At 45.0% G+C, this 22,214-nt stretch overlaps 1 protein-coding gene across 2 annotated transcripts in view; it reads left to right on the top strand.

The window, feature by feature from the left end:
* The window catches only part of tnfsf10l (TNF superfamily member 10, like), a 49,744-nt gene that overhangs the window by 14,645 nt on the left and 12,885 nt on the right, over positions 1-22,214 (top strand). For both annotated transcript variants that reach the window (XM_070993500.1, XM_070993499.1), the window contains exon 2: positions 8,731-8,880. In XM_070993500.1, coding sequence (XP_070849601.1) covers positions 8,731-8,880 — 150 coding nt within the window. The remainder of the gene's footprint in view (positions 1-8,730; positions 8,881-22,214) is intronic.

Below are 22,214 nucleotides of genomic sequence, written 5' to 3'. Positions count from 1 at the left end.
CCTCTCACCTGTTACCAATGAGCCTGTTCACCTGTGGAATGATCCAAACAGGTGTTTTTGGAGCGTTCCACATCTTTCAGTCTGTGAAACGCGTCGCTGCATCAGAGTCACAATCAGCAGATATTTACAAAAATGAATGAAGCTGGTGAGGTCAAACATTAAATATCTTTGTGCTGTTTTCAGTTGAGTTTATGTCAGAAAGGATCAGCAAATGATCCCATCCTGTTTGTAAATGTTTGACAGAGCATCCCGGCTGTTTTGGAATCGAAGTGTAAAGAGTAAGTTCACTGTCAAACCCTGATGATTGACACAATAAAGTGCTGGACCTCCTCAGAAATTTCATGGTATTTATCCCCTTAATCTGTTTTGTCCTGCAGTACAAATCAAAGACAGCTACAGAGCAGCCACTACATTTGAAATAAATCTGATCCGTAAAACAGAGCAGAGTGCTCTCACTGTCGAACTGGGAACGATGGTCAACCCAGTGCCTTAAAGTGTGGCGTGAAACAGAAAACTGCCCTCGTGTGAATCCTGTTATATGAACTGTTGGACTTCAGAATTCTGCTTTTGAAAGCATCGCCCTGACCTTGACCAAGACAGCTCGTCTCTACATTTTAAGGCATGTGCTGCCGTTATCAGGACAGATTTAAGAGACCAAACACGCATTCCCAGATGACGTGTTTCCAGGAAAGACAAGCGGGCCATTGAGACGGGGAGGTGAAGCTCGGAAGTTGAGGATCAGTCTCGGTGGGTTTTTAATTGCCTTTAAGCTCGAGCCGGGACTTTCTCATGTTTCATGATGAACAGCGATTTGTGGATAAACTGTTTTATTCACAGCGCGAATGTTTTCAGACATCTGCGTCTGCAGTCCGGAGCAGCAGAATCAGCCTATATTTAGATTTAAGTCCCACGTCACGAGCGATTAAGAGTGCGGAGCGTAACGAGTTAAACCCCCAGCGTACGCTGTTATTAGCTACTCTGACTGACTCACTGCTCAGCCTCATTTTTCATATCTTTACTTCGAAAGTCTTTCTCTGCAGTTTGGTTCCTTTACTGAGGCACGCATGTGGTTGCATGAGGCCGTGTTAAAAACAGTGCTTTCTGCTCTCTAAGCCTCTAACGATTGTGCTTTTGGCTCAGATGTTCAAATACTCCCTGAAATCTGTTCTGTATGTGTGCTGGGCTCTGGCAGAGGGGGGGTCTGTCTTTTCAGACAAAAACTTGGCCCACGCTGGGAAGTGAGGTAGAAACTCGCAGCTTCTCCACTGTTCATGATTGAAATGGTCGTAAATATGTGTGTGAACGGCCGGCGGTTAAGGAACACTCCTTGCACTGCGCCTGCCCTCGTCGCTCTGATTGCTGAGAAAGCTGCTGGTCATTAAACGAGTATCAGGGAGAATCAGAGGGCTTTAACGAATAAATCAATGTCTGCGCCACGCTGGCCGTCACTGGCCAGATATCCTGAAGCCCCGAAGGGACAATAAACTGGGAAAACACGCAGCTGCACACCAACCTGCGGACACACATATGCATTTCCATTAAACGCCGTACATAAACACACACATGCATTAACACATTCCCACACTCGCTGCACTTAATTACCAAAAGCTTGTTTGTTCACGTAAACACGAGAGTCTGGCTTTTAACGACTGCTTTTGGAGCGTTTTACTGTACGAGAGTCACAGTCTGAACGAGATGAAGAGCCAGGTGGACTTGCCAAAGTCTCATCTTAACAGTTGGAAAGTCGTTGCGTAAGTGCAAAGATCATAAATCACCAGCACGCCTCATGATGTACCAGTGATTATGATTACATGAGACTAAATCAGTTCAGCATTGATTCCCCAACAGGTCTCACTACAGCCAGCGACATATCTGCTAATCACTGCTCTGCTTCACTGAAAGCTGCAAGGAAACCCACAAGTTCTGAAAACATTGTTTATTCTGCGCTGTTTCGGAACAAGAACTTACCTAATTAGGCTGAACTGTTCATGTGTTCATTGGCCGTAGCATTGTGTTGGTGTTAGCTGTTAGCTGTTAGCTCTTGTGTGTGCCATATTCTGCTACGATGGAAGAAATCTGCCAGTTACAACAATCTGCACCGCTTTGTTTCTCATCCACGCAGCACTAGCTTCCGACGGAGCTAGCTAGCTAGCATTAAGATGGCATCCCTGTAATCTACGTCACTGTGAGGATTGTTTCTTCAAGTGAACGTTTGGACTTTCAGGTGCGAAAAGACCCGAAAAGACAAACATAGCGGACGTGCCGCGCTCAGTTCAGTGAGGTTTTTTTCCATCGGTACAATCCCTCTTTTCTTCTTCACTCGTCTGTTACAGTTACGCTCTCTGCCTGAAGACACATCATACATCAGCTTGACAATAATTTAATTTATAAAGACAGCCTCGCATATCTCTGCCAGTTCCACCTCCGTACGCTCACGGCTGCGAGGGACGCGGCAGGGCGTACCTGGACGTGATGGAGCTGGCTCCGCCGTGTTGAGCGCTCGCTGTGTTTTATTTCACTCCTGCTCTTGTGTATGTCCCTGCCTCTGTGTTTGGGTAAAGATATTTATGTGAAGTGCCACTGCAAGCGAGGTCTCAGCCGTTATTTCACCCCGCTCCCCCGTCTCGTCTGTCTCATCGCAGAGCAGGGAGAATGCTTTCCCTCTGTGTTCGCTGTTTGTCCCCCAGCACGCACATTCATACACTCCCGGTCCAGACCTCTGGCCTGCCGGATTTGAGTTACGTGGCCACCTTCTCCTCTTCCTAATCCCTTCAAATGAGAGTTTTGGACTGCCAAGGAACTCCCAGACCAGTGCACACAAACACACACACACACACACACACACACACACACACACACACACACACACACACACACACAATTGTAGCCGGGTTTCCAAGTGGCCCTCTGAGATATTCTTTTCAGGGTTCGGTGTCCAGCGAGGGCCAGCCAAACACACACACAATCACGGTATTGCACATGCACACTGAGCGACGGGCCACACACACACACACACACACACACACACACACGCAATACATATGAACATGCACACACACATGCACTCACACAGGGAGGGAACAGTGAAGCATTGTTCAGGGCTTCCTGAGAGAGCCGGCATCGGGATCACAGGAGCTCTGTCAGCCCGGACCCTTCCTCTCTCTGGAGCCCAGTCATCCAGTTCACTACGCAGAGCCATGAGAGACCACATGTCCTCGGGCTGAGACGGGATAACACACGCACAGATCACGCCAGCGTGTCTGCATGTGCGTGCGTGTGTGCGCTGCAGGGACGATCCCACTTCAGGATCCGATTTGCAGGATGTAAATGTGGCATCGATTCACATTTGGTATTTTTCATTCTCATGCTACTTGAGGACGATAAGCATGTTTTATATATACCTCATTGCAAACTCAGATGTTTCTAAGGTTTAATGCGTGACTTTGATATCTGCTAACAACAATCAAGCCTGGTTTGTATTTGCTTTCTTCTCTAAACTGAATGCTGGCAGATCAGAAAACAGAGAAGTAGGCTGTGAAGTAGAGGTTTGGGATTGGTCGTATGTTTATTGTGGAAGATCAACCTGTTTTGTTGTTTAGGCATGTGGACTCTGAATCATTTAGAGGTTAATTGTGCCTCCTTAAAGCTGCCAAGACCACTAAGACATACACGAAGACAGCTGTTTCACCTCAAAGACCACATGGCTGTGTAACGCTGTGGGCTATCAGAGGACGTGGAGGTGGTGTGACCTCACATCTGTCACTGAAACTCACGCGTTCCTCTTCTTACACCTGAGCCAAAATCGGCATTGGGCCTAGTTTAACAGCGCAGCGGAGGGTTACATCAGATCATGCGTGTTGCTGAATGTTTTTAGCATGTGTCAGCCTGCGTTTGGCCGCTGGACGGCCCCGACGGACTCATTGCTCAAGAGTCCGGGGCAGGACGAGACATCGAAGTCAGCTCGCTGAGAAAATACGCCGCTCAGGGGACAAGTTACGCCGACGAGGATGTAGAGACACTCTCAAAAAAGAAAGTATTCCCTTTGTGAGGAATGAGGCCGGCTGTTTTAGACGAAGAACAGCACAACTGCAAAGCACATTGTGGGCTACTAGTCAGATTCTGACTCTTTTTGAGACATTTGTTTGGGAATTAGGAGTAATTAATGTGGTTTCTGACAGAAGTCAAGCAGCCGAGGGTCACCTGCTGTCTGCTTATTGATTTGTTAATGCTCAACCATCGAGGGTGCAGCTCGTTCCTGAAACGCTAGCTAATGAGGCCTGGTTTGCAGTTTTGGCTGACTGCAGTCAGGACTTGGCAAAGAGAAACTGCTGTTAAAGGAGCGCTCGGGAGGGAAGGGAGGGGGTCTTCTTCTAGCTGTTCATCTTGAAAACCTGTGGAGCAGTTCCAGTCGCATGCTCCCAGGGCACGGTCGTGATGTGGAGGCCGAGTCCCACGTCTCCGAGGCTTGCGTGTCTCTACAGGCCGACAGAATATCTCACATTTTCCTCTCTGCTTTCCAACAGCTTTGCTAAACCCAAAAACACAAAGAGCAAGGGAAGTAACTGATAAAAATCATCCAAATGAAGATCTAATTTCAATGCCTTGGCCTGAAAAGGAGCAAAGGATATTGCTATAATGCAGATCAGTGACAGCGCGATGTAACAGAATAGTCATGTGAGAGGAACGAGAGGCTGACTGCGAGCTGACAGAGCTGCAGAATTTGGCTGGCAGGGTGTTAGCGGGATCAGAAAAGAGGAGGAAAACGAGTGGAAAGTTCCTGCTGGGAGGCTGAACTTGGGAGGAGGAAGAACCGGCTTGGCTCGGCGGCGGTGCTGAGTTCCAGTCAGCCAGACACCAGGCCGCTCGCTGTGGACGAGAACCACTACAGACACCTCTGCTGAGAGGAAACTGTGCACATTTTCAAAGGCGCGTAAATAATTTTTGTCATAAAACTCTGATTCGCAACGCTGTCAGTAATGTGCTCAGCGCGATAAAAATCATGCAGGCGTGAATCTCATGGCATACTCGGAGCAGGCCCGTCCATTGGCTGCTCCACCGCGGAGATATCTCTAAAGCTCCAGGATGGATTTCTATTAAATCTGGTACACATGGCCAGTGTTGTGCTTAGTGCTAATTAGCAAATGCTAGCACGCTAATCTACGCTGGCAAGCATGGTAAATGTCATAGCTGCTTCAAATCAGCATTTTAGCATCGTTATTACGACCATGTTAGCGTGGCGATGTTAGCAATTAGCTATTAGCATGACTATTTTACCTGCTAATTCACAGAGTGATTAAAACAAACTATATGACTGATAAATTCAGCTAGTTCAGTTAATAAATGATGGGTTTTCTAATCGTGTTTGCTTCTTTTCGACAAGCTTCTTTCAGTGCCGTCACGCCCTATCTGAGATTATTTAGATTTCTGTTATTTGAAGGTCATTTACTGTGACTGGCAGGAAAATCTGCACAAATCTTCAAGCTAATGACAGTAAAATACAAAACAGTCTCAAATCCAGCAACAAATCCAAGGAAAACTGACTCATCCGCAGCTTGTAAATATGGTTTACTGACTTCATGGATTTCTGAGCAATGAAGCTCTCAAACTTTGAGAACAACTCCTGATGTTTCCGCAGCTTAAACCCAGAGAAAAGAAAGTTTATGAGCGTGATGATAGTGTTTCTCTGCATAGCTTGGTTTAGCCTCTGGCCTCGTCTCCATCTGCTAATGGAGCAGAAAGTTTTCTCTAATCTTCGGCTCAGTGCAGTGATGTGTACGGGCTTTATCTCCTCGCTAACATGGATGAGACACTCCCTGGCGGCCCTGCCAAAACTTAATGGACACACGCACAGAATCACACGGCACGCACACACGCACGCACACATGTGCATGCCTTGTAAAGTCTAACCTTCAGTTCTCATAGACAAAAGACACTCCTCAATAACAATTAATCCTTCAACCAGAACCACCAAAGCAGGGAGTGTGTTTTGGCAAAGGTGCAAGGAAGAAACGAGGCCTACTCTCACTCGCTGCAGCGGGCGAGCTCAGATCCACTCATCCAAGTGCGAGCCTCCCCCAAACTTCTGCCAGTGATGGCTGTCATCACACACCCCTTTGTCTCTGTCCAGACTCCACTGTCAGCAGTTTCTGCTGTCCTGATTGTATGCAGATGATCTGTGACGGCCTGCTTCCTTCTCTCTCATCTCTGAGCTGAAAGAGCGTATGTGGATATGAGTCCTCGGCAGAGGTGGGAATTAACTAAGTATATTTCTACAAATACTCTGAGGTGCTTCACTTGAGTCTTGTATGCGACGTTATACTTCTACCGCGCTACATTTGTTTAACACTTAATACTTACATTTCAGATTGAAAAGTGCATCAAAAACATGATTACTTTATAAAAACATGTTGCACTAATAAAGATTAAACTGGCCAACAGAATGTAAAGTGGTTACAATCTGCTTCACGTCAACCAGGAACAACATTAACATGCTACTTAAGCATTAGCATGTCAGTAACAATAGTCTAACATCATATGCATAAAGAGTACTTTTTGCTGATGATACTGTACTTTTCCTCGAGTAAACCTTTGAATGCAGGAGTTTAACTAGCAGATGAGGATTTGTATATTGTAACACTTCTGGTCCTTGTCACATTTTGTTATGTTTCGCAAGTACACAGACGAGCTAAAAATAAACCGCTTTTATTTTCACTTCTTCTCTGACTCTTTCAAATTCTTCGATCGTCGTCTTGTTGTCTCTGTTTTCCTGTATTTTAACAAATGCAGCATAACAATATTCTAACTGTGCTAAACTTTATGATAATGTAGTGTAAAAATACAGCCTCAAATGGGCTCTAATGGGAACAATTGTTAAATCCACGCTAAAAAAAAGAGCTTTAGATTTATAATGTTTGCCTAAATCAGATTAACCTTCAGCAGAAAACTGGACTTTCCAACGTTAAACCTTTTGTCTTTCTTATCAAACACAGTTAAGGTCGAGCATAATGTGTGTAATTTACTGACACGTTAGATCATTTTTACTCTTGTGAAGCATGCTCAGGCAGTTATGCGCCTCCATTCTTTACAAAGAAACTCTGCTTTTCCCGTAAGAGGCCCGACCTTCCCGCTCGGATCGAGCTAATTTACACACACATTTAGACACAGACGCACCGCTATCTGCGCTACCAGGGAAATCCGCTCATGCGTCAACACGAAGGGAATCGCTGTGGGAAGGAAAAAAAAGTTGAGGAAGAAAGGGGGTGAAAGCAGGGTGCCGGGGAAAGAAAGAAGAGCGAGAAGCAAGAGAAAGGAGCTAAAAGGAGTGGGATTCATTAGAAAACGGAGGTCAACCGGAAAGAAATTAATAAAAAATACAAAACCAGGGTGAAGGAGTGCAGCTCTGTAATCTCCCTCCCCATCGCTGCTTGTTATAGAGTCATTAGCAGGGCTTTCAGACCGTGACGCTTACAGCCTCCCTGAAGGGTACACACACACTTACATGCACATAACTCAACAGCCTGCGAGCTGCATGAGCCTCCGTCCACATCTCAGTTCCCAAAGATGTCTCATTTGACCCATGCTGCCCGAAATTACATGGAGGTATTTCTTTTTTTTTCAGATGCAAGTCGCTGCCAAACAGGAGGCGTAGCAAAAGGGGAAAGAAACAATTTCCCCTTCGCCCCCCCAGAGGAATAGCTGATTAAATTTCTCTCATTAGATGTCTTGATATGGATATAGTATTTATGCAGAGGCTCTTTAGTGAGGCCGTGCATGCATTCGCTTTTGTAAAACTAGGAGTTGTGTTTCAGCTGCTAATCCAGCAGCCTGCGTGCCAAAACTGTTTGGTCTCAGGTGGCTGCAAACCCAGCAACATCCAGTGTCCTTTATTTTCTTTGTGCTTCTACAAGTCCCGATAAAGGCAAATAAAATGAGCCATCCGGGCCTGGGCCCACTTTGAGAGTGAGACATCGTTTAGGGAAATGAGCACCACATCCAGAAACGCCACAAATAACGGAGCATGTGCAGAAAAGGACAAGCTGTGAGAGAACATTAAGAAAATAAGAAACACATGCGAGAGGAGACAGACTGCAGAAGGAGAATGATCCACTGACACCACAGCGTAGAGTATGAGGGAGGTGCAGAGAGAGCAATGGCCCACCAGAGGACGACTAGTTTGACTAAGCAGCGGGAATGAATGGCGTGGGTGAACGTACCAAGAGGGCAATAAGACATACGTGAAAGTAATGATGTTTGTGTGAACTTATAGGAGCCGTCGGATGTCACAAAAGAGAAACATCTGTAATAACTGCTGTATTAATGAGGATATTTATAGAATGCATTCGCAGTGGTCTGATTGGATCATTTAACCAGCATCGAAAGTCTATAAAGGAATTGTTCTAATTCGCATACATAAGGGACTTTTTCCACTTTCAGTCATGTGTAATTGTCCCTCACAATGCAAACGGGACGCCTGCAGTTTTAGAGCTGCGGTTTGTATCCGGACGGTTCCACTTGTTAACATACATTCAGGCAAAGCCGGGATGCATTGTGGTCTCTCACTGTTCTGTCAGTGCAAGATTTGAGCCGCCATAATGGGTTTAGAGCCTGTGGTCCGAAATTTGAGGATGCAAAGTCTGTTTGAAAGCTCAGCATCTGTCAGAAACACTTTGTGAGGCCTGTCAGCAGCGCAGCGTGTAGCTCCCCCTGATAATTCATGTGTCTGCTCTGCAGGTGCGTAGCCAGGGCGTCACAGAAGAGCTGAAGTGTCTCAGTTTACTGAACGCTCTGGACAAGGACCAGGACATCCCCGACCAGCTGGCCCAGCTCTTCGGAGAGCCCTGCATCAAACTGGCCGAAGGCATCAAAGCATACATCTCCAAGGTAAGAAAGAGACATCCAGAAGACGTCTGGATGTCTTCTAGAAGAAGTAGTTTCATTTTGTATGTCCAAATTCGTGTTGGAGAAAGAAACCATGTTTTATCACTACTCATTTATGATGAAAGCCATCATTCATTTCTAGTAAATGGCTTTTAATGTTAAATAAGCTCTGTGATATGAGAGCGTTTGTACTGCTATGTCCAGTCTTTAGTAGAATCGGTCTAATAGTGTGGAGCAAATTGTCCCACGCTCCCAGGAAGAAAATGTTCTTAGTTAACGAGCTTCAGAGTCTTTCTTTAAACTGTAGTCTGGATTAAATCAGTTTAGTTGATCAGTTTATTTTATTGTTTTTTCAAATGGAAAGCAGCAGATGATGCACGACCAATCAGAATGGAGAATCGCGCAGTCCGTATGAGGTTTTATCACAAGAAAAACATTTTCTTTCATTGAAATGACGATACTGCAACTGTTAAAATGGGAAAAAAGCAGATGAAATGCACTGCTCACGCTAAAAGCCCCCAACAGTCTGAATTATCTACTTCATATCTCAGTGTTAACTGATAAAATCCAGACGATACTACGTGTTCGTGGCCGGCTCTGCTGACCAGGTTTGCTTTCAGCTTGCAGGAATCTGCTCAGCTGAGAAACATCTGCAGGGATCGATGCAGAACTGAACCTCGTGTGCAACTAATTGGCCACAATTGTCCTCATAATGGAGAAGCCTTCAGCTAACACTCATCAAGTAAATATATAAGCAGTTCAGGGCACATGTGTTGGATTAAACAGACTGAGATGGGCGATTAAGAAGATGTTTTTGTCCCGAAGTGACAACGTCTCTCGCAGACAGCTGGACCTCAGACATGCAGCATGTGTGGCAAATGGCTGGAATTAGATAGAGATGAGTTTCAGGTCCATGAACGGAAAATACAGGCGGCTTTTGTGATTAAAAACAGCAGATGCACTGTTTTAATAACAATAATAATAACAATAATAATAGTGTATATTCCGTAAAAGTAATGTTTCCCATCCTTCCAATGTGAACCTTACGGCCTGCTTCATGTGCTCAGTCGTCGCATCATGTGTGTATATATATCATATACATGTGCACCTGTGTTGGAAACAGGAACGTGTTGCGTGATGGATTGAGTGGAAAGAAAGCACTGTTGAAACACCTCATTTTTCTCAGTTTGCACCAGACGCTGCACCTCAGCATGTTTTCTACGGACGAGCAGATGAAGCAGAAGTGACTCACTTAAAAAACATCCAGCATTAGATGTGGACGTGGTTATCTGTGGAGAGGTACCTGGTGGAGCTATTGATGGCGTGGAGATAACCTTTCGATTGACACGACGTCAGACTGCAGAGCACAAACACCTCCGAGCCTGTTTTGCTCTAAGTTCACATTTCTGCGCTCTGACTTGTGGATACATGAGTCTGCACTTGAGAGTTTTGAGCCCCGGGCTGTTTTGAGGCACATGTTTGGACACACGCTGGCTCTCAGATGCACTCCTGGCTGCGTGTACATGTGTTTGCACGCCGTTGGATTGAACCTGCTGGGCTTTTATTGCTGTTACCTGTAAAACTGATGCTGGGTGAACCCATGCCAGACCTCAGTCAAATGCACTTTCAGTAAATGCTGCACCCACTTGCAGATGGCTGATTGCGACAAACTCAATCACGGATGAAATCTCACTTTCAAAGCAGATTTATGGACCTTTATTCTTTATGGACGTCTAAGGCAATGATATCCTCACAAGCCGTTTATCATGCACGGGTGTTCAGCCATGAGTCAGGTTTAACAGGGTTTTTAATTACCTTAATTGCCCCCCATGAGGAGCCGCTGCTGCAGCAGCTCTGACTGTGAAACTACACTAACTAACCTCCTGTTTTCAGAGCGCCGGCAGACACCTGTCCGTTCACCTCACGCGTGATCTTTGCCTCACGCCTCTCCCTCTGGGAGCAGTTAGGTTGCCTGTTTCAGGGCAGCTGGACCTCAGGTGTGTGCCTTCAGCCGAACACTCCACCCTTGGGGCACCTCTCCATCTGTTTCAAATACTCGGCATCAATAAGTTTGATGTGATCAAACAGATTTTAGTGTCTTTGGAATTTATATCCCATACTGCAAATAAAGAGATGGGGGTGATTTGTGACTCCGGGCCGTATTTTAAATTTGACTTATATAATATACACATTTATATGATATAAAGATGTGCATTCACACAGAAAAATACGACAAAAGGCAGCATCAGTAGCTCTCGTATGTATTGTTTCCTCCGGGCTCAGAAACTTGTCACATGGCTGAAGAGCTCACAGACACAAACGCACACCAACTAAACAAGTCACATTACTCTTAGCCACACACTCGCTGTGAGCAAACAGACTGTGATTGACACACATTTAGGTCAGCATGAAAACAGCAGTGACTGCGGGGAGCTGTGGTTGGATAATCCCCCCCCATCACTCTCTCATACGCCCACACACACTCATTCATAAGCCCACTGAGTCGCTCCATTGATATAAGTCATCGTCTTGCAGACATAGCCGAGAGGACCTTCCCCACTTAAGTCTGAATGTCTGGACGCTTAGCAGTTTATCTCCCGCCCCCTCATTTCCTACCACCTGCACACAAACACACACAAACCGCCGTCTGCTTTTGTTCAAGCCTCTCTCGTCCTTTTTTCTTCCCGTCTTGTCTCTCTCTCTCAGGCCTGATCTGCGTCTTTGGTTTTCCTCTTCACCTCTCACCTCCTCACCCCGCTCTGCCTCTTTCTGCTCTACTTGTGCGATACAATCGGCGAGCGCCGCCTCCGTGGTCCTCGGTGGACGGGAACAAGGACGTCGGGTTTCTCCTCCAGAGTAAATGACTAACACATCCAAACACATCTACATCCCTTCAGTCCTTTCCAAAAATTCACACATGGGGACACACGTATTGTCGAGCTAATCCAAGTCCATGTCAGCACTTCTTCCTCTCTTTTTTAATGCATTGTAACTCTCCATCTGCTCCAGTGGAGCGTCGTGGCGACCAACAGCTCTCCAAGTTCAGCGATTCCTCCAGACGCCGTGTTGCGTTCTTCGTCAGCTTGCGTCAGTGGATTCGAGTCTTCAAAAAAGGAGTCGTCGAGTTGAAAAAGCCAAAAGAGTGGTTGGGTCGAGCTGGCAGACCGAGCAGGCGCCATCTCCTTGCTTGTAAAATGCTTCAGTGAAAGCACTGGAGATCCAACAATCTCGCTATAATAGCCTTTTACATTTCACGCAGATGAATGCTGAGGCTGGATAGCAAGTATACGGTTTGAATTACCCTGCTTTTCTAATGTTTAACCGAATGACCATGATCAGGGCCATCGGTGCAGACACATACTGAGGTGAATATGTAACGCTTTCTCAAAACCTCATCCAGAGGCATGTGCGCTGCATTCAAGCCATAAGCTTGAATCCCCTCACCTCATCCCTGGTGGCATTTTTAAGCCACATCAAGACAGAATTAGCCAAGAAGGAGCTCAAGACCTCCGTGTCCCAAAGCACTAAAAACTCAGGCCGCTAAGAGGATGGTGAGACCTGCGGTATGTCTTCATTGATAGCTGATGGCACTTTAAAGCCTGATGAGAGATTTTTTCTTTGTTTTTCTCACTAAATGATTGATTTGCTGAGCCTTGTAGCTCAAATGGTCTGGTTCACTGGACTTGGCTTTTAATGGGCATTCCTTGGCTGGTTCCTCGCTCTCCCCGGTTGGCATCTGACCATCGTACCAGAGTGAGTAGCCTCGCTCAAAGGGATCCTATTGCTACACCACCACAGGTTAAACAGCCTGCTTTTCTGGATCAAGGGTCAACAGGTCACAGGTTTCAATCCCCAGATATGCTGGCACTTAAAGGAAGAGCTTGACATTTTGGGGAAGCTGTTTACGGACTTTCTTGCCAAGAGGAACCGTCCATGAGGAGATCAATCTATTGGATCTGTCCATTCAGTGTGAAGATGGAGGAAGGAGATGGTTAGCTTAGTTTAGCATACAAGCTGGGAGCAGGGGAAACAGCTAGCCGAGCTCTGTCCAAAGGTATGAAAGGTCCACCAACCAGCACCTTTTTCAGCAATCGTCTGTCAAAGGGTTTCCTCTGTGACCTGAATATGCGTTATTTAGTGCTGTCAAAAATATCGCGTTATTAACGTCAGTTTTAACAGCGTTATTTTTTTTATCGTGAGATTAACACTCTTTGTGACCTAGTTTTATAAGCTGTGGCCACTGCTAGTAACGTAAGAAAAACTACAGGATCCGATTGTAAACCAGAAACAAAACAAGAGGCACGCCCCACGCACGTGTTTGGTCTTGCCTGCTCACTAGCCGTAAAAGAGTAGGCTACCGGTTTGTGTCGATGTCAAGTGCGAAACACCGAACACTGCGAATGTGAATTCTCCGCTGCCTCCTTGTCAAAATCAGGCAACAATGGATGGCTTTCCACAGAGGCATGTGGATGCTATTATGTTCAAAGGAAACTTAAGAAAGGAAAGTTTAAGCCATGGTAAATTCAAGGGACATTTAGAATACATAAAAATGTGTGATTAATTTGCGATTAATCGCAACTATGACATTCATGAGATTAATTGTGATTAACAATTTTAATTGATTGACTGCACTAACATTAATATATGAGAGGCACAAGCTGCTGCTGACCCTCTCCTGGCTCCAGCTTCATACTGTATGAGTGGGATCAATGCTTTCATCAAACTGCTGGCAAGAAAAGCACATAAACACATTCCCCAAAAATGTCCAAGTATTTTTATTATTAACCCTCAGGGGCGATGACCAGAAGTTACTGATGAATCTCTGTGATTGTACTGGTGTACTGGGGAGGTGTAAATGGTTAGCAGAGGGTCAGTTGGATAACAGAAGCAGGATTTCTGAGGACAAATATGGGTCAAGTCTGATCAAAGTCACTTGTTGCTGCAGCTTGTTGGTGTCTGTAAGCCGTTCCAGCTGTTGCAGAAGCTAACAGGTGCTGGGAAGGAGACGCTCATCAGGGCTCCTGACTGCAAATCAGCTTCTTAAACGTATCCACAAGGACTTTTTTACTGGTTATGAAGCAGCCTCTATATGACCTACAAATGCGCACTGGATCAAGATCTTTACGACGGGTTACGCGGTGGAAACACTACCGCTTCTGTCCACAGGGGGTGTCCAACTCAAGACAAAGTGAAAGTTCCTTGCAGTTGTTTTAAAGCCATTTAATCCAGTGCTCTTTTGCAACAAGTACAAATATTTTTGACTTGTTAATGCTAAACTCTTTCGTGCTGTGACTTGTGTCAAATTCAGGGGGGAAAAAAAAACGGACTGGGTTGGATTAAGATGCAAGATATCTGACAAAAGAGGGTTTAACTACCCACATGAATGCGGGAAACCTCAATAGTGATTTGGAGAGTTTACTCGCACACACGGTCTTTGTGCTGCTCAGCTCTGGCACACAGTCCAACAAGTCCAAAACAGATGCTCAGATTTGGTTCACTGATAAACTGTGCGGTCTGGATTCACGCTCGGCCTCACTCTTCATGTCACTTACATTAAAAAAATGAAAAAGACAAGCAGTGAGTGTGAGAATGTTGGGTGAAGAGGAATGAAAAATAGATGAAAAAGGGGCATTTTGGCTGCAGTTTATCACCTGGAAATCATTATTGTATTCAGCCTGTAGATTCCTCTGCGGCGCACACATGTCTAGAAACTGTAGTTAACGGGCGCAGTAAGCGATTGTGATGATGATGTGACGTGTGTGCGAGAGGATGACAGCAGAAGATGAGGAGGACGGCGGTTTTTGCGTGAGACGATGAGGACGGTGATGAGTATATAGAGGGCAGTGATGGATGGGAGTGTGCCCAAAGACGTTGGGGGGACTAATGGAAACAGTGCTTGAAAGAAAAGAGGGAGGGAGGAGGGGAAGAAGCTCTTAATAAACCCAGCTGGACCGGAACAAATAAAAAAGAAGGAGATGAGAGACGTGGAGGAAAAGAAGATGAATGAACATGCTGGAGAAGAAGGGAGAGATGAGAGCGAGCTACTGATCAAGAAAGCAAAAAAATATGTATGACGATGAGGTTTTAATTATGCTGAATGGAGGAGGAGGAGGACAGAGAAGGGACAAAAAACACTGCAGTGGTCGAGGTAAAAGAGGTCAAAGCCATTTTTAATGCCCCAAATGAGCATCCCAAAGTTCAAAGTAAATTAATAATGCATGGGACCACATACGAATTACAACCTCACATCAGATTATCAGATAATTTCAAACCGTTTGAGGCCTTGGATTGATTTTATTCCCCTGTTGGAAGCCATGAGAGCGTTTCATTCCATCAACTTCCAGACACTTCAGCGGGATGTGTGTAATCCATCAGCAGTTCATTCATCATTATTTCTCTCGTTCTTGGCGAGAATAAAACCCACAAGACAAACCGGGAGAAAGCTGATGTGACTTTTATGACAAAGATGACTGTAAGCCAGTGTCATAATGGTGTAATTGGTAGAAAATGTTTGAAGTGATGGGGCTGTTAAAGGAGATGTTCACATGTTTTCAAGCCTGTTTTATGTGCATTAAAAGAACTGTTCATCCTGTGTATCAGCCACAGCTATAATTAGACGAATCAAAATCTCACAAAGTTCAGTACAAAATTGACTCATTTTGGTCCTTTTCCTTCATCGGGGCTCTGTAAGGTCCAGGGAATCCACGTGATTTAGCCAACGCAGACTAAAGAGGCCTCATATTAGCTTTGGCTAAAGTTAAGAAAGAAGGATGTAAGACACATGGTGGAAAAGAGGGGGAGGGTGGAGATATAAAGTAGTGGCCATGAAAGAATAAAATGTCTCATAGTGATGTTTTAATTATACAAACACTGTGTTGAGCCATTAATTAATGTCATTAACTACAAATCAGACATTACCGCTGAATATTTTCCAAAACACATTTAAGTTGATTTGCATCTCGTCTTCGCAGCCGCTTTGAATTTCATTACAGCTTAAAAATCAGCCTGCAGAAACTAGAAACTGGCTTGAGGTATATTTTATTCTTCGTGGCGGACAGTTGGTCTGCTTATTTGTACATTATTATAGGAGAGCGAAAGCCTTTGTGAGCGGAAACCGTTTGAAAGACTTCAGGACGTTGAGTAAAGTGGAGAAAATCAAACCCGGGAGCAGCTTCCTCAGCAGCTCCCGGTATGAAAATGAGGTTTAAGTCGGCAATTCTGCACTCGTGAACTGAAACAACGACTTCACGTCAGGTGGAAAATCATGAGATATTGTAAAATGACAATGGAAAGTATAAAACCATTAAAAATGTAGGAAAAGACGAGACAGGAAGAGGACGACGGTGAAGCTGAGCTTAATCTCCCTGTCTGAAGAATTCGGCTCCTCGGGCCTTTGATCCTCCACCAGTCATCGTGGCATGTGCAATGCCAATGATTTAACGTGCGACAGCATTATTACAAGGGGGCACGAAAGGCTGGAAGACAGCGGGGGGGGGGGGGTTTCGGATGGCATGTGCGCTAAGCTCAGGTACTCCCGTCTGAAGCCTTCAGCCGCAGATGAAACCAGAGTAACTTTCCTCCGCTCGTCCGCCCTGCTGTTCTCGCTTTAAGACACGGCGCTGAAACATGCGCACCTGCTGAGATAAACTGCCAACACGTCAGCTCGCAGCTTCCAGTTGCAGTGATGGATGACGCCTGGAGACGGGGTCGGGGGTTAACATATACGTTGCAAGAATTCCTGCTCAAATGCTGTCTCCTGAGTCTGAATCGTGATGTATCTTAACCGTTACTCTTACTGAAAGATCATCATGATGGACGATGGCTGACTGAGAGGACGGTTTTACTCCGTTCAGCCTTTGTTTTTGTTTTTGTGTCAGCCCGCTGGATGCTTCAGCGGCTGAGCAGAAGCTATTTTGTTTGAAGTAGAATGCTTTTGCTTCCTCCAGCTGAGGTCAAAGGGTGAAAACCGGTTTCCCAGCACAGAACAGGGATTTACTTTTCCTTTTAAATAGGCTGGGCTTAGACGAAGCTTAGAAATAGCAACTGCAGCCCAGGCCGGGTCTGCTCTTAGCTCCATGGATTTTCTAAGAAAGACTTTTACGCCTTGTAATGATCAAGATTTTGTCTGCAGGGTGCTGAGATTTTTCTGTCATTCAGTAATAATGTTGGACATGAAAAATGAGGAGTTTCAAAGTTCACTCTTGGGCTCCTGAACAGCAAAACAATCGCATCTCTAGGTCCATTTGGGTTGTAATTCATGAGCTTTGGACCTTATCACATGAGCTTCATCGTCATCTTTGGGGTTCACTTTCAGCCTTTTTCTGGAGCTTTTATCAAACTCATTCGACCTTGAAAAGAGCAGTCACGACTCAGGGTCCACTTACCTGCTTTTTCCCGCTCTTTCAACTGTATCACATGGTCTTCATCAGCCTCAGCTACTGCTTCCAAGGTCAGGAAGTGCTGAAGGTGCTGGATGGATGAAAGCGTAACAGCTCACATGCCACATTAAAATCCACAGATGAAGACCATGTGATATGTTTTAAAGCTCCTAATAAAGATATCAAGTGAACCTTGAGTTGTCTTGCAAAACTAAACTTTGATGCTTAAGTGCATTTCTACACTTTTATCTATTTTCTTGCATGTTTTCTGCATTATATGCACTATAAAGTAATCCTGGAGAAGAAGCTGTCGACCCGTCACGCTCCGGCAGGTTATTTCCAAAGGTCACCTCCTTTGAAGAAACAAAGCTCCTCTGGCCCCTCTTTGTCCGGATGCATTGTGGGTGCCATATCTCCAGATCTGCTCCGTGTCAAAGCACTGATGTCATCGCAAATATTTGGCTTTTGACTGCTGATACGAAACAGCTGTTTTGACATCACTGGTCAGGGTGTGGACAGACTTGCGGGGCGCCATCCGATTCAGTGCTAAATTGTTCTTTGAAGCCGAATTACGCCTTTAATCAAGGCTTCTCAAGGTTCTGTTCAAGGGCGTTTTTGTGCCACAGTACAGTTTGCTTACTTATTGATGAATAAAAGGGTCTTAACATCTCAGTCCACTCTGTCTTTTTGACATTACACAGTTTAGACTTGTTTAAATCTGTCTGCTTGTTTCTTGTTTGCTGCATGAAAGGCCTTTATGTTTTAAAATCAGCGCTGACTTACGGTCATTTTATTACCTTTATGGATTTTAAAATCACGGAGAAAACATGAAATCAATAAGCCCATGCAAGCTTGATGGCGCTGATGAATGGCCAGCAGTCGACCAACATTACGCGTCTTCCCGAAAACGCTTGTAATAGTTCGTGTGTTGAACACAAAGATAATAGTGTTTCCCTCCTTTTTCATAACAGCGCGCCTACTTAAGGCTAACACACACTGGCTGCGTATGACGTACATCCAGACACCAGCGCCCAGTGTTTTCCACACACCAGAGGTGTCTTGGCGTCAGGATATGCCACCGTTGACTCCCGAAAAGCAGCTATTTCGTCATATTTGCTCTTACAGAACCTTGACTGTTTCCTCTGTCTCTGTGGTGCGTGCGATGTGTCTTATGGGTGTCACTTGATCAAAAACTGGGCGGCTCCACGTTGAGATGCGTATGTAGTGCACGTCAAGGATAAGGCTGCTGTTATTCTGCATGCTGGCTACACAAATCCACCAAAAAGCAATGCGTTACTCCATCTCTTGTGCATTTGCTGGCACTGCTTTATGGATTCATAAGCATTTGTTGCCCTGGTGAGGACTTACAGCAGCAGCACTGACTCAAAATAAACTCCAGTGTCCGCGATCAACTATTGCAAAGGTGTGCCTCCCTCAAGAAAGGCCGATCTCACTGAGGAAAAGGAATACATATATGCACAGGAAGAGCACTGCATTGGATTTTTTTGACAGTAAAAGAAATAAGGAGCATTTCCAGACTTATCCTTAAAGGTTTAATTAACTAATAGGTTACTACTGTATGACGCTGTGAGGTGTATTTATCTGCTTTTTGAATATAAAGATGCGGTGTTCTGGGTAAGGTTTGGACTAAGTGAAGGTTGTGGAAGATAAAAACTAAAGTCTGCGCGAGTCTCCTGTGAGAGCAGATGTCTTAATGTAGGCGTAACTACCTCATCAAGAGTCGGTCATCTCACTCTTGGGTAATGATGAGGAGATGCAGGGAGGAATGACGAAACCGTTGACAAACGCTTGGTCTGATCTGGGGTTTGTTTCTGAGCTGCACTTCCTTATCTTATTCTGCTCCACAGTTGGCTATTCAAAAGCAAATGTCAGTCACTGACATGCTGCATACACACTCACACACACACACACACACAGGGAGGGGTGGAGGCCTGCAGTGTTGTTAGTGATTTCCAGCTGATACACAAACACAAAGGACCACTGTGTCCGGCGTCGACCACCCTCCCTCTCCTCATTCATCCCTCATTCCTGTCCAGCAACCCCTGAAAATCCCTCCATCTTTCCAATTCCTTCTCTGTGAAAGCTTCTTGAGCATCAGTTATTTATTGGACAGCAAAGACAAGAAGCTTCAGCGCTGTCACGACATATGCATTTAATCCTACATGCCTCATACCACCGCTGGGAAATTTCCACTGTCGGATGAACTTCACCTGTTTTAAGTCTATGCGCTGCACATTCTCAGGATGCGTCCAAACTCATATAATAAAGCTCACAGTCAGCATTCCTGCAGCACCTGCTTGGTGTGCTTCCCACATCAACATTTTGCCGAGCGTAAGCTGATGCACCAGGCCGTTTTCCGGTGACCATCACTTCCAGCTAAATGTTGCACGCCATATGGGAACACATGCAGAAAGGCCGGGTTAATACGTGTTTTTCTTAACTCTAATGAGCTTCGGCACACAAATCTGCACCATTCACAACAGCAAAAAATGGAGGGAGCAATCTACACATTTTTATTCAAACCTCCTCTGCTGAACGAACAGCTGCTCCTCCAAAGAGGCGCTGTTTGCAGACAGTTATGAGACAGCGGATGGTACAAACACATCTTTAAATAAACTATGCAAACTTATTGAGAAATGTCCAATTAGCGACCATGCTAACGAGACACAGCGACTCTTTGTGGAATAAAATGATGCAGAAAATGCTGGGGAGGAGTAAACAGTCCCCCGCAGAAGAAAAGCCGTTGCGACTGAATAGTACGTGCGTGTTTACAGCCTGCAAGCATGCTAGTGGTCAGCTTTTGAGCTACAGTTGTAGTAGTTGTGATCAGGCCTTCGAGTGGAAAACTGATTATTCTTAGAAATGTTAAAAATGCTTTATCCACTGAGATGCTGTTAAAAGCTCCTTTGTGTTTTATTTTGTCAACACTTTTATTTTGGGGTCCTGTTTAATCACATGGTTTACTTTCATGTTTCAAATAGAAAAAATGGAAAATTTCTGGGCCTGTTTCGGAGGTTGTAACAGGCAGCACCGCTCATGTAAACCCTCATAAGGATGTAAATCACCAGGTCAGTACGTTCCAATATAAATATATATTTGTACATGGAGCGCTTACAGGCCAGACATTGTTAAAACATGGCTTCCAGCTTCCACTAAAAACTCAGCAGTAGGTCTGAACAGGCCCAACATTGTCGCTGATAAAACTGACTGTGGGCTTTGTTGCAACCCTGAAAATGTTCAATCAAGGGTTTTTTTTGCTCATTGGGTTTTATTGCATTTACTTCTGGGGAAAAGTAAAGTCCCTACACATCACCCTCGCCTGCAGAAGGCGCTTCTGTGAATCCCTTAAGTGTTGAGTTCATGTTTAATATCACCTCTTGACCACGCCGTCTTCTTGGCTCAGCCTTTTATCTCTTTTTATTTATAGCCATTCCCTACATGTACCGACTTCCTGGACCGCAGTCTGTCCCGGCTGCCGGCATGAGAGATAAAATGGAAAAGCTGGAATAAACTCAACCGCGAGACAAAAGAATAAACACACAACTGCGATGAAGTCATCGCACTGTCAGCAAAAAGCCCGAGGCCTCGCCGGGCGTTTGATAAATTCGCCTGTTTCGACAGTCTAAACATTAAGCGTTTGAGGCTCGCCACCTTGCAGGTTTTGGAAAGACTCACCAGTTTTTTTAAGAAATGTATTTCTTAACATCTTCATATATTACTATTTTGTTTTTCACAGTTCAGTCAAGGAAGCTCTTCAGAGATGATTTAGCATCAACCACAGACAGTCGAGTCTGGGCCAGACTCTCAGCGTCTGTTTTGACCTGCGGATGCAGCAGATTGATGGGGTGGTTATGAAGTTATGAATCAGTGTTGTTTGGTTTTTGTTTGGTTTTATTGTTTTTGTGTGTGTTTTGGAGCTTGTACTCTCAAAAACAAGAAATAACCAAAAATATAATCCACATGCAAAATACCTCATTAGCTGCTTAAACTCCATCAAAGATGTGAATAAAATTAACTTCTACCTTTGAATTAAATCCCGCTTTCTGTCAGCAGAAACACTGACCAGTCCGCCATCACGGAGGCGATGCGCATCATGTGCACCACACACACTTTTCCACATTGTATAACGCTGCAACATTTGACACACAGCGTGAGTTACAGACGGAAAAGCAGTCGGGGTGAAGTTGGCAGCGTGAACTGAAGTGACTGCTCTTGTAGAGAGCTGGAGCGATGCTTGGAAACAGGACGCTGCGATTATGAGACAAGTAAGAATCGCTTTCTGTGCTTTAACTGCCAGGCTGCTGAGTTTTGACTCGCGCTCTGTTGACTTAAACCCTCTCGTGCATTAAACCAGTGCTCTCACAAGTCCAAAACATTGGTACATCGGTAACACGAGCCATGACAGTACTCGCTCAAAAGCTTGTGCTGATTTGCAGACTGCACCTTTCACCACGTTCATAAATGAAGAAATATCTGGCACACAAGGAAATAACACGAAATATTAGCATTGCTTTTGAACAATCCATAAACGTGAACAACATGTATAACCTGTTGTAATATTACACATTAACCAAACCTGCTCTGAGCTGCTCTTAGAGTTGACCCATATTCATCATCATTTATCATCGCTTTGCACAAAGCCAGCTCTCCACCCGGCCTTCCTTCACGTGCAGTCATTGTTATTTCTGCCACACTGGCCCACAAACGCCTCTGTTTGTCTCACACATCATTCCTGTAGCATGTCTTGTGGTGTGTCAGCACCAACCAACAAGGTCAAGGTTCTTGTTGAAACAATAAAAGTGAGGCCAAGGATTGTGTTTGTGTGCATCGCTGATGCGAGAGCCGCGGGTGGCGATGAATTTAGCCCAGATTCTGTGGCGCTAATCTGACGTCACGGCATGTACTCCACAGATCCATATCACATCAGGAGATTGAGCA

The sequence above is a fragment of the Chaetodon trifascialis genome, chromosome 23, assembly GCF_039877785.1.
Source record: "Chaetodon trifascialis isolate fChaTrf1 chromosome 23, fChaTrf1.hap1, whole genome shotgun sequence".
NCBI lineage: Eukaryota > Metazoa > Chordata > Actinopteri > Chaetodontiformes > Chaetodontidae > Chaetodon > Chaetodon trifascialis.
This window is presented reverse-complemented; position numbering and strand designations above follow the sequence as displayed.